Below are 12,080 nucleotides of genomic sequence, written 5' to 3'. Positions count from 1 at the left end.
ACAAGCAGAGGGAGCAGGAGAAAAGAAAGAGGAAAGACAGACAGACACACAGATGGAAAATGGGGCTGGAGGGCTGCCTGGAAGCAGTGACTGAGCACACCTGTCTGGAGTAGCATCCCAGCTGGGGGTGCAGCGCCTGAGGGTAGGGCATCCGTGCTCTCTGCTGATACAGGCCCTGGGGAAGAGAGGGGAGAAGAGACTCAGCACTGGGTCTGCTGGGGAGGGGGGTGGGAGAGGGGAGTGAAGAGGAGGCAAAGGGGCTGGGTCTGTACTGCCAGGGGCCTGGCTGCAGCGCATGTAGGCACCAGGCCTCCAAGAGGGCAAAGAGGTTCTAAACCTGCAACTTGGGCAACCCCTGGGCCAATGACCCTGCCTCACTGCCTCACTTAAGAGCCTCCCTGTTGTCTATTGCCTCGAGGTAAATTTTCCAGGCTGGCCCCAGTGGTCCCACTCTCACCACTGTCATCTCTTCTCTGCAAACTCTGCTGAGGTACCTGTGAGCCCTCCAGTCCATACATAAGATCTGGAGATGGGAAAGCTGGAAAGACCCCTGACTTCATGGTGGAAAAAACTGAGGCTTATGAGGGGGCGATAACTTGCTGGCAGTCACTAGGAGGGTGATAGAGGTGGGCTATGACAAGGTCCCCTGCGCTCCAAATGGAGAGCCCTTCCCTCATTGCCACACCACCACATCTTCCTTCTCCTTTCTCTTCTGCAGGGGATCTCCCACTAGCCTTGTGCCTTAAATCTCATCCTTTTCTCCAGTCAGTTCAGGGTGCTGATTTCCTCTCCCTTCCCCTAGCCCCACCCCCAAATACTAGCCTAGGTCCCTGCAGCCCAAGGCTTCAGACAGAGGCCTTGAGAAAGAAAGGGGACTGGGTGGAGTGACTTGGCCCTCTTCCTGGGTGCCTCCTTCCAAAGCCAAGGACTATCCCTCAGCCCTCTCTGATCAGCCTTCCTCATTCCCACCAATGCCTAGGCCCATGCCACTTCTCCTACCAGTTTGAATTCTTATTTACATGTCTGTCCACCATGCCTGGGATGCTCTCGCTCCTCAGTGCCACACCCAGAAGCCCTAGTTTCCTTCTGAGCTAAGTTCGAGTGCCTCCTTCTATACCAGGCCTTTCTTAATCACCTCTGCTCCTAGAGACTTTCCACTAAGTAACCTTGTTTTGTAATAATCTCCTATATGTACAATCAGTCTCTCTCACACTCATAGAATGTAAGCTCCTTGGAGGCAGGGATATTTGATTTTTGCCTTTTTATCCCTAGAGCCCAGCACAAAGCAGATTAATAAATGTTAATTGACTGAAACCTACCTCAAAGATTCCCTCTCCCAAGATGCTTCCCTTACTCATCCCACATCCACTCCCATATCAGGGTGTGTATTACCACAGAGCATTTATTTGTTCATTCATGATGTTTGTCGGGTCCGTCAAGCCACTCCATGAGTGGTTCTTGTCTTCCCAGCCCTCTCACTATTCCTTGGAGCTGGTTACCCACTCTTAACCAGACCCTCACATGCTCCTCCCTGCACACAGTAGGTACTCACCCCAAACCAATGTCCATGTTCTGGGCTTACATATTCCTTTCTACATGAGAGTACAACAGGAACAGGGAAAGGGGTAAACTACTTCCTTCTAGGTGAGTTAATATCCATGTTGCTGGATAAAGAAGCAGGTGCTCAATTCATTCTGACTGGTTGGATGGTTGCTTTATCCATGAGAATTTATGGCAACTTTTCTCTCAGGAAGACATTCCTGTCAGTCATCTCATTTGTTCCCTTATAAGCCCCTGAACCAAGAAAAAGTTCAAATTTATTCATTCATTCCTTCATTCCATAAACACTCAATGAGCTACTTATTTAGGCAAGAGCTTGTGCTAGGCTGAAGGAGATGCAAAAATAAATATTTAAGACAGGGACCTGCTGTCAAAGTGTATGGCAGGGTGTCACTGCCCTAATTTTACACATAGGGAAACTGAGGCTCAGAGTACGGAGGTGACTTGTTCAAGATCACTCAGTGAGTGAATAGCAGATTCAGGACTTGAATCCTAACCTCCTGGCTCCCCACCCAGGGGGCTTGTGGACCTGGCCCTGCCTGGCCGCAGTGATTCGGGTAGTGGAGCCTTTGGGATCTCAGGTTCTTTCCAGCTTTAACGTTATAACTTCCATCATATTCTGTGAGTAAGCTGCCCTGGGTACTTCCTGGTTAGGTCATAGGACTCTGAAGAGTTGCATGGACCTTTTACCACAAAACTCAAAAGGCCCAAGGCTCCCACCCTAGAAGCTGCCACAAGCAGGAATAACTCAGAGCAAGGGGAAGTGACGAATGCCAAGGAAGACAAAGGACAGGAGGGTGAGGATAGGAGGGATAGGACCGATGACCAGAAAGGATGGGAAGATAATGCATGATGGAGAGGAAGTAGAACCCCCTAGGTCTTATTTTACTCCTGTTTTCTCAGTCAAGAAACCTCCTGACCAGGAAAGAGAATAGAAATTATCAATAGGCACTTGAGCTGAGATGGGAAGGGAGCACCTAGTTGTCTTTGATGAGTTCAAGTCACCAGCCCAATGGGCTGCATCTTCTAGTATGCAAGGAACTACCAAGGCGATCACTAAGTTTCTTTGAGAAATTGTTTGAATGACCTTACAGATGGAGAAGCTCCCACAGAATTAGACAAAGGTCCATTTCCAATTTTCAGAAAGGAGAAATGAATAGTCTACCAACTCTAAGCAGGGTGAGCCTGACTTTGATTCCTACCAAATTCTAGAATTTACAAAGATGAAAAAGCAAGACAATCCTTGCCCACCAAGAGCTAACAATTTATTTGTTTACTGGGTTTTGGGGTTTGGTTTTTTTTTGCTTTTCTTGGAGGTGAAAGCAGGACAATTGTGGTCAAGTGACTTGCCCAAGGTCACATGGCTAGTAGGTGTTTAGTTTCTGAGGCCAGATTTTAACTCAGGTCCTCCTGACTCCAAGGCCGGTGCTCTATTCACTACACCACCTAGCCTCCCTGAGCTAACAATTTATTAAGGGGATATGACAGATCTACACATAAATATGATGCAAGACAGAAAATGGTAAGAGGCAAGGGAGAGTCATGAGTGCTTTAGGAAAATCTGAGGACTCAGGCTTGTCATATGAAGAGAATACAATTAAGCCTTCCCATACAGGAAATGAATCAGAAGTGGTGGCCTTCTTTCCTTTGCCTATGGGCACCACCCAGTTCATGCCCTTATCACCTCTTGGATCCCAGTTGGCTTCCCTGCTAAGCCATAATCTACATAGTGTGCAATGCCAAAAAATTATATTCCTAAGGAACAGATCTACCCTCACCTGCTTCCTGATCAAAAATCTTCAGTGGCTCCCTATGGCCTAGACTGGAATTCTTAAACTTCTTTCACTCCTGACCCCTTCAGCACTTCTTAAACTGTGGGTCACAATATGGGGTCGTGACCCACAGTTTAAGAAGCACTGCAGAATAAAATACAAACTCAGTAGCAAGGCATTGAAATCTTCTCACTATTTGGCTCTAATGTCTCTGATATTTTTTCATATACTCTGTGTTCCAGTAAAACTAAGGAGGGGAAATTCAGGAGTGGAGATGGAGATGGGGAGGTGGTAGAATATTTGTATACATGAGAAATATAAGGTATAGTTGAAAGAATGTGAACCTGGAATCAGGAGATACCCAAGTGTGAATTCTATATCTTACTCTTCATGAGCAAGTTACTTGATTAGTCTGGGCCAACATAACGAGACTTAAAGTAATTAACTCACGAGGTTGGCATGAGGGTGGAAAGGGGTTCAATTCAACAGTCATAAAGTACCTACTATGCATTAGTTTTGTACTTTATATAGTGTAGACACAGAGGTAAACATGACAAAATCCCAGCTTTCAATGAGTTGACATATTCCTAGGAAAACAACATGTATACAGATAAAGAATTCAAATAACTATCCATAGTAACTTTGGAGTGGCAGAAAATGAGAATGAGCTACAACATTAGAAAAGGCCTCATGTAAAGTGGTATCCCTAAAACTGAGCCTTCAACATAACTAGGGATTCCCAAAGATAAAATTGTGGAAAGATAGTGAGAGGAGAAACATTGCACTCAAATAGAAACTGGGGCCTCTAATCTCCACATGAGGATCCCTACGGGTTGTATCATGACTTAGTTTTAAAATGTTATATTGTCTATGTTTTTATCATATTTTTATTTTATTTCATTAAATAGTTCCAGTTATATTGTAATGTGGTTCAGGTCTCTCTTGGGAGTGTTATAGGCCACGTAGAGGGCTGTAAAGTTGATGGCCAAAGCCACAAAGGCTTTGATGTACAGGAAACCAGGAATATACCTGTTTGGCTTCCACTTGGTGTGGGAGGTGGAAGGAATATTGTGAAATCAGTCTGGAAACACTGTCTAGAGCCAAAATGTGAGGGGCTTTCACTGTCAAAGAGAAGAGGTTTTGTTCTGTCTTAGAGGCAAGAGGGAGCCAATGGAACTTCTTGAGTAGGGAAGTGACATGGTCAGCCCTGTGCTTTAGGAATATCCATTTGGCAGCCATGTGGAGGATGGATTTGAAAGGGGAGAGCAGAGAGGCTAGAACTTGGGAGACCATCTAGCAAGTTCTTGCAGTAGATCATATGGGAGGTATGGAGGCCTGAGTGCAGAGAAGTAAATGAGGGATGCGGTGGGATTGCACCTGGCAATTGCTTGGATATAGGGAGTGAGAGAATAGGAAGAATAAAAAATGACACCAAGATTGTGACCCTGGGGATCTAGAAAGGGTAATGGTTCCCTTGACAGAATAGGGAAGTTAGGAAGGGATGTATTAAATTTCTACGGTACATAGAGATGGTGATGTCTAGTAAAGAATTGCTAATGCAGGACTAGAGCTCAGGAAGGAATAGAAAGCTAGATAGATATGGGAGTCAGCTACAAAAGTGATTATTTAAACCTATGAGAGCTGATGAGATCCCTGAGACATGAAAGCATAGGGAGAAATGAGAAGAGGGCCTAGGGCAGAGCCCTGGGGTATAACCAGAGTTAGAGGCAGTGACCTAGGTGGCTACTCAGCAAAAATGACTGAGAAGGATCAATAAAATAGGTGGGAGCAGAAAGAGGAAAAGAACAGTGCCACAAGAACCTAAATGCTACCTACAGAAAAAAAAAAGTGGTCAATAGCAGCAAATAACACAGAGGTTAAGAAGAATGGGAAAAGACTATTGGAATTAGTAATGAAAATTACTTATTCGTCCTTAGAGATAGCAGCTTGAGACATGTGTTAAGAAGTGGGAAGCAAGGGGTATCTAGGTGGTGCAGTAAATAGAGTCGAGGACCTGAGTTCAAATTTGGCCTCAGACACTTAACACAAAAAACTAGCCATATGACTTTGGGCAAGTCATTTAACCCCAATTGCCCCTCCAAAAAAAAAACCCCTCAAAATAAAAGAAGTGGGAGGCTATCATGGATAGCTGTTGTTTTTCCTAAGAGTGTAATCATGAACAGGAGGGGAGTTATAGGGTGATAGTCTGAGGAGAAGGCAGGGTGAAATGGAGAACTTTTTTTTTAAGGATGGAGAGGTCTAGGAATGTTTGTAGACAACAGGGAAGGAACCATTGGTAACAGATATAGAAGTACATTGTAAATTTTAAAGCACTTAGCAATTAAAATGGTAACAATGGGGATGATGATGGTGATGATGAGATGGCGGTGATGATGATGATGCTATCATGTGAGGTCCTTCAGGGCAGGGACTATTTCATATTTTGTCTTTGGATACCCTAAATCCAAAAGAAGACCCTGAACATAGCAGGAGCTTCATAAAGACCTACTGTTGAAGTGAATCTAAGAAATGATCAAGACTCCACATTTCTGTGTCCTTTGTAAACTGAATCTCTTACATGTCTGTACTTTTTCCCCTGGCATGCGTAAAGCCTTGCTAAAAACCCATTTATGGCTTGGGCTTATTAAGGAAGAGGGCAATGACATAGTAAGGGCACTATGGTGACAGCAGGATTTTGAGGGTTGAATGAGCCAAACCCTGCATGCCACAAGATGCTGGCTGCGATGATTAAAATTGGTGCATAAAGAGCGGGAACAGAGCTGCTGTCTCCAGAGGGTGATTTATGGAGTTGGCTAGTTCCCTATCCTGGGGCTTAGAGGTGGTGGCCACATTTTATCACACTCATCACAGCCAGGCCTGCTTTGACTGCTTTGCAAGCAAATGGCCCCTGAAAGACTGGAGCAACTATGATCTCCAAAATTCCTCTCCTTGGCCTGATTCCTAGCTACATCCTTGGGAAGGCCTCTATTATTTTACCAAGAATTCCTTGTCCCTCTGAAATCACAATGGTTTGGGCTATGTGATTATCCAAGGTTATAGAAAGCATTCTAGCTTGTAAGGAATAAGGATAGATTGGGAGAAAGTTTTAGAAAGAAGAGGAAGACACTTCATTGAGAATGTGGGTAATGGGTTCACCACCCCCACCCCAGCCATGACACTGTCCATGTCCAGGACACATAGAAATAATAATAATTTCCATTGCTGCCAGATACCATACTCCAGAACACTGAGCCCAGGGAAAAAGAAAAAAGATTTGCAAAGGAGCCTTGAAAAAAAATAGTAGTGGTGAGTATCAGTAAACAGGCAAGGGACCATCAGGCCTTCAACATGATTGAACATGATTGCTACAAAAATAACTCCAGAAATCACTGCAGTCTACAACCACCAAAACTCTAAGGGTATAAAACTCTAAGTAACGCCAAGGAAATAAAATTAATACCCTGCATCCCAGCTGACATCGGCACCTGAGCTAACATAACCTTTCACCCAGTACAGAGAGATAAGAGCAAGAGAAACAGAAATATAAGATGCTTCCGCTTCACTATTTGGAGTCATCAGAGAAGGTTCAATTCTAACCTCATTTTGTGACTTTGGAGAACCCTCAGGAAGTGCTGCTGAAAGTCTGATGCCAGATAACCCTCACAGGGGACGCTTCTAAACTCCTGTGGTTCATTCACCCCAGGAAGAATGCTTTTGGAATTGGTCAAGATGAGGACACTACATATCAGCCCATCTGCTTTCTGAACTTCATATGACTCAAGCCCCATGATCTCAATTATAGTGATAGGAACCTTGGCCCAGGTCCATCATGCCTAGATCTCTTGTTAAAATAAATGAAGAATGGCTATGTATGGGATACAGTCCATAAGACCCCCTAACTAGAGGCAGTCATGAACATCAAAACCTCCAAGACAGTCCCAGTGGTATTTTGGACTTCTTTGGAGTTCTCCGTAATTCCAGTACCTTCTTTTGCCTTCCCATACCCTGCCTCCCATGATTTTCAGTTTTCTATTATGTATTGTCTTTTCCCAGTAGACTGTAAGCTTCTATAGGGCAAGAGCAGCTGTCTTTCTTTTTATCTTATTTATATCTCCAATGCTTAGCACATTGCTTGGAAAAATAGTAGGTGCTTCATAAATGTTTATGGATTATGACTATGGCAGTTCATATGTTACTGTTCATCTGGTAGGTACTCAGATAAATCGAAGGCCAAGGCAAATCTTGAAACATCATCCAATCAGTCATTTAACAAGACTGATGCCTATTGTTGGTCATGGAATGATACATTTAGTGATGAGAAACCTGGCAAGGCTTGGTGGTTAATGCTCTCCCCAAATCTTTTAGAAAATTCTAAGTAATTTGTAGAACCCTTTAACAATTTACTTGAGGACTGTCAGGCATGATGATGACAACTTGGATAAAAGTCCTGTCCGTGAATTTAACTGAGGTTAATAGGAAACATATAGGAAACCTAATAGGTTAATAGGAAAACTATTCTCAGAAATGATAATGTTTGCCAATGCCTGAAGTTTGAGGGAGAAATAAGAATAGCTTCAACCATTTGGAGAAGGAGCCTACCACAATCAACAAATTCTTCTTTTGGAATGATGATGAAAAATCAACAAAATCAATATGAAAAATCAATGAAAGCTTTGACTAAGACTTGTTGGTCACTTCCCAAAGGGAGACGGGTAGCCTTTTGTGGGTTATGTGGATTTATCTGACATATAATCTCTTTCCTTATAATCTTTTCACTATCAAAAATCATTCTAGGCCATAAGATATAGCTATAAGACTATTGTTGTTTTGTTGCAACACTTCAAGATTTTGTTGCAAGTAAGGTTTTATTCAAACCATTCTAGGGTGGTTAGTGTGGCCTGTATGATAGCTTTCTGAAGCCACAAAGTAACATGGCAAATGATGGATTTGAATGCATCATTAAAATGCATCATTTGATGTATCCTCTAAGGGAGCACAATGTTGTGGGCACACAAGATTGTAGGCAACCTGTAAATGGCTTAGAGTCCTGTCATCAGTAGGTGACCACTCTGTGTGCTCTGTTCAGTAGATGTGTTAATTAGAGTAACCCCCATTTTATCTGTCTGGTAAAATAAGTCATAGAGATCTTCTAATGTTAAAACTTCCATTGGGGATAGAACAGCAAACTTTAGGATTTGACATGATGCCATTAGACACTAAACAACTAGGCTTGTGTATATACATTTAGTAGTTATAAGTGCTGAATAGCCACATATATTTTAGCATAGTTGAGTGTAAAATTAATAATAATAACTGTTAGCATTTATATAGTGTTTTAAGGTTTGTCAAGTGCTTTGTATATGTTAAGTATAGTAGGTGCTATTATTATTATTCCCATTTTACAGATGAGGAAAGTGAGACTGAGAGGTGCTAATTGACTCACCCAGGGTCATATAGCTAATAGATATCAGAATCAGGATTTGAACTCAGGTCTTCCTGACCCCAAAGCATGTACAAGTAGTTGACAAGAGATCCGCAGAGGCCCATGACCCATACAAATTGTTGAGGTATAGTTATGGTTCTGAAACCTTTGTCTTCTATGACACCTGCTTGGGTTTCTTTCTTGTAGTACTCTCAACTACTAAACAACTGGGATCTTGAGATCATCTGGCACTTGGAGGTTGGGCATAGCTCCCACACAGGAGGTATGGTGAGAAGCAACAGCTCCTGTTCATTATGATGCACCTGGTCAGACTGGGAAGTCTGTAAGTGGCATTCAGATGCCACAGGGAGCCTTCTCTGGTCAGGGAAGAAGTGGCTTCACAATGGTTCCATCTTATAGACAAAGAACACAGCAGAAGCTGAGTGATCTCATGGAGGAAGGATGCTTTGGGAAGGTTTTGAGGAGGGTCCCTCATGGGTTACACCCTGTCTCATCTAAAGTGGTGTGAAGACCAGTAACATTGATGTGTTGTCCACAGACGTGATACTGGGCATTCTAATCGTACTCTAACTGTCTTCCTCCTCCTGACGTCCTGGAACAGCATAGGCCTTCCTGGGGACTTTCCACAAAATCATCCGCTGTTGCTCCCATGATCAAATGATTAAAATATAGTCTCATGTTTGGAATCCTAGAAAGTGAGGTTTCTAAGAAGCCCCATGAAATCCTCAGGCAGTGGAAATTCCAGACTGAAGGAAGAGCAAGAATGATGCTCAGAGGACTGGTTATTTCCTAGTAGTTTGCAGTAGTGCCATCATCAATCAGCTGTTGATAAGCTTGGGTCAGGTCACATTTTGTTAGGATCTTCCTCTCCATCAAGAACAGCAAGGAGTTGGCTGATGGGAGGCACTGAACATGGGAGATGCTGAAGGACCTTGTTTACAATGCATTTGTCATCTTCCCAAAGCTTTCAGGCTTAGGCGCCCACACAATCAATGTAGTTCATGGATGTGTGACTGGTCTTCATTTGTCTCCATGCTGCACTCCTAACTCTACAGACTGTCTATAATGCATGCCACCCTGGAAATTCACTGCAACACTGGACTTCTCGTGCGGGAAGTAATCTTCACCCTGGGGCCTTTTGCTCTGATCTATTGATTCCTCCCTGAATTTCAATTTTAAAATCTCCCAGGTCAGCCATGGCTTCTACTTCAGGCTGCACCCTAGACATTCTCTAACATACCTCCATCCTTTTCAGTTTCTTTTTATGTGTTGTCTTCCACCATTAGAATTTAAGTTCCCAGAGGGCACAGCCTGTCTTTCTGCTTATGTTTCTATTCTAGCATAGCATATTTGTACAAAGTGCGTGACAGTAGCAAATGCTTAATCAATGCTTATTGACTTGCCTTGACTTTAGGATGTCTTCTTTTCATAATGCCTGATAAAGGTGCCCCATAAAAGTTTGTGAAATTGAGTTGAACTGAAACAACTTGAATTGAATGCACAACATCACTTTCAATTTTTACCCTTAGGGCAAAGGGCAGAGTCCTAGCTTTGAGGTGAAGTAGTGAATTAGCTGGATCCAGATGGAATGATATTGGCTCTGCCTTGGGAGGGTCTAATTCCACAGAAAACTAGCAAGATAGAAAATATGGAAAGCATCCTGTAGTCTGATTGTTCTCATCAAATGACTGTCTTGGTAGAGAGGAGCGCAAGCTGCATTACTGGCCTCTGAACCAACTAGAAAAGCAAAAAATTCTACATACCTTCCACAGGGGAGACATATAATGCTCATGTTTCTGACTCCTAGGGAGAGACTTTGGGTAGCACCATCATCAATCAATTGGAGATAAGCTTGGGTCAGGTCACATTTTGTTAGGATCTTCCACTCCATCAAGAACAGCAAGGAGTTGGCTGATGGGAGGCACTGAACATGGGGTTTAGAGTTAGGAGATTTCAATTCAAAACCCAGCTCAACTATTTACTGTTTCCATGATCTGAGGCAAAACACTGGACCTTTCTGATCCTGAGTCTCTTCATCTATAGTAGGAAGGGCTGCCTCAGAGAGCCTCTGAGGTGTCTTCTAGCTTGAAATCTAGGAGTCGTCAGCTACTCTCAGCTCCTGCTTCCTCTTTCCATCCCACAAACCCTTTCTTGCTGATGCCATCTCCAAGACCAAGTTAGGGAGGCTTCCCCCAAATAGTGATAGGGCCCCTAACAGGATCACAAGCTTCAATGGACACCTCTACCCTGTGGGAATGAGATGTAATGGAAAAGTCCAATTACACCAGTACTTTAGCACCTAACTCCTGAGAGGTACAAATCTTCTACCCCTGAGTACTGTGGCAGTTAGTTGCCAATTGCTACACACAATTGCCATCCATGAGGCTTGTAACACTCCTCAGAATATAGAATCCAGGGTTTAGGGCTGCTTATGCTAACTTGAACTGCCACTTCAGGGCTAAGGGGACTGGGCCATGGGCCATCTGATTTCCACCTGCTCCTATGTATGTATATTTCAATAAGCATCACTATCCTTCTAGCCATAATTCTCTCTTATGCAGTTGCTTTGGGCACCTTGTAATTCAGACCCATGCTCTGATCAGCTGGCCTAGTGAGGTGAACACACTTGGGTACTGGTTTCTGATGGATATGAGCCTTCCATGAGCTTTTCTGCTTCCTCTTTGGTATGAAATATTGGAAACTTTTCATGAAGAATCCATCCTGGCTCATTCACAATGCAGCAGCTTCAAGTTGGGTGACCTTGTCATCCTGAATGCACGAGTGCCTTCTAGAAGTTGAGTAACAGGTAAAATAAAAAAAATTTGCAGACAGCATCTGTATCAATTATTAATGCAACACACTACAATAGGAGTCAATTTCTATCTTTTACTCCAAGTCATTTTAAGTACTATGGCAAATAGTGCAGCATCTTGAGACAATGGAGCCTCTGAAAATGATCCTGAAAACTACAGAGCTTTACTCCCATGTGAATAATCAAGATGGGTGATATGAACTGTGATGGCAGTTCCTGGGCTTTCTTCTGATGGATTGTGAATGTGTTACTTTCTCAAGGTGACCCCATCTCTTACAAAATGTGCATTCTTGAATTTGCAAGCAGAGTGTCTTTGTAATGTTTTGCAGCCTGAAAAAGGGTTTCTCTATCTGAATTGATTTGCAGATATTTCAGTGTTGTCTCTTCTGTGTTCTGTTAGCAATATTTGCAAGAGTTCAGTTGCCTACATGTTATGGACGGTGTTAAATTAGAAGATAAACTTTTAATTTCCATGACATATAGTTATTCAGTC

The 12,080-nt window shown here is 43.1% G+C and overlaps 1 protein-coding gene across 1 annotated transcript in view; it reads right to left on the bottom strand.

Annotated features, from left to right (window-relative positions):
- CUNH1orf94 (chromosome unknown C1orf94 homolog) overlaps positions 1-12,080 on the bottom strand; it is a 64,576-nt gene that overhangs the window by 12,663 nt on the left and 39,833 nt on the right. Inside the window, exon 5 of the mRNA XM_069068188.1 lies at positions 101-175. Coding sequence (XP_068924289.1) covers positions 101-175 — 75 coding nt within the window. The remainder of the gene's footprint in view (positions 1-100; positions 176-12,080) is intronic.

This window comes from Petaurus breviceps, unplaced genomic scaffold (assembly GCF_028583685.1).
Source record: "Petaurus breviceps papuanus isolate PSGF00001 unplaced genomic scaffold, PetGlider_PUasm1.0 90760, whole genome shotgun sequence".
In the NCBI taxonomy this organism is placed as follows: Eukaryota; Metazoa; Chordata; class Mammalia; order Diprotodontia; family Petauridae; genus Petaurus; species Petaurus breviceps.
Note: the sequence above shows the minus strand (reverse complement) of the source record. Positions and strands in the feature narration are given on the sequence as shown.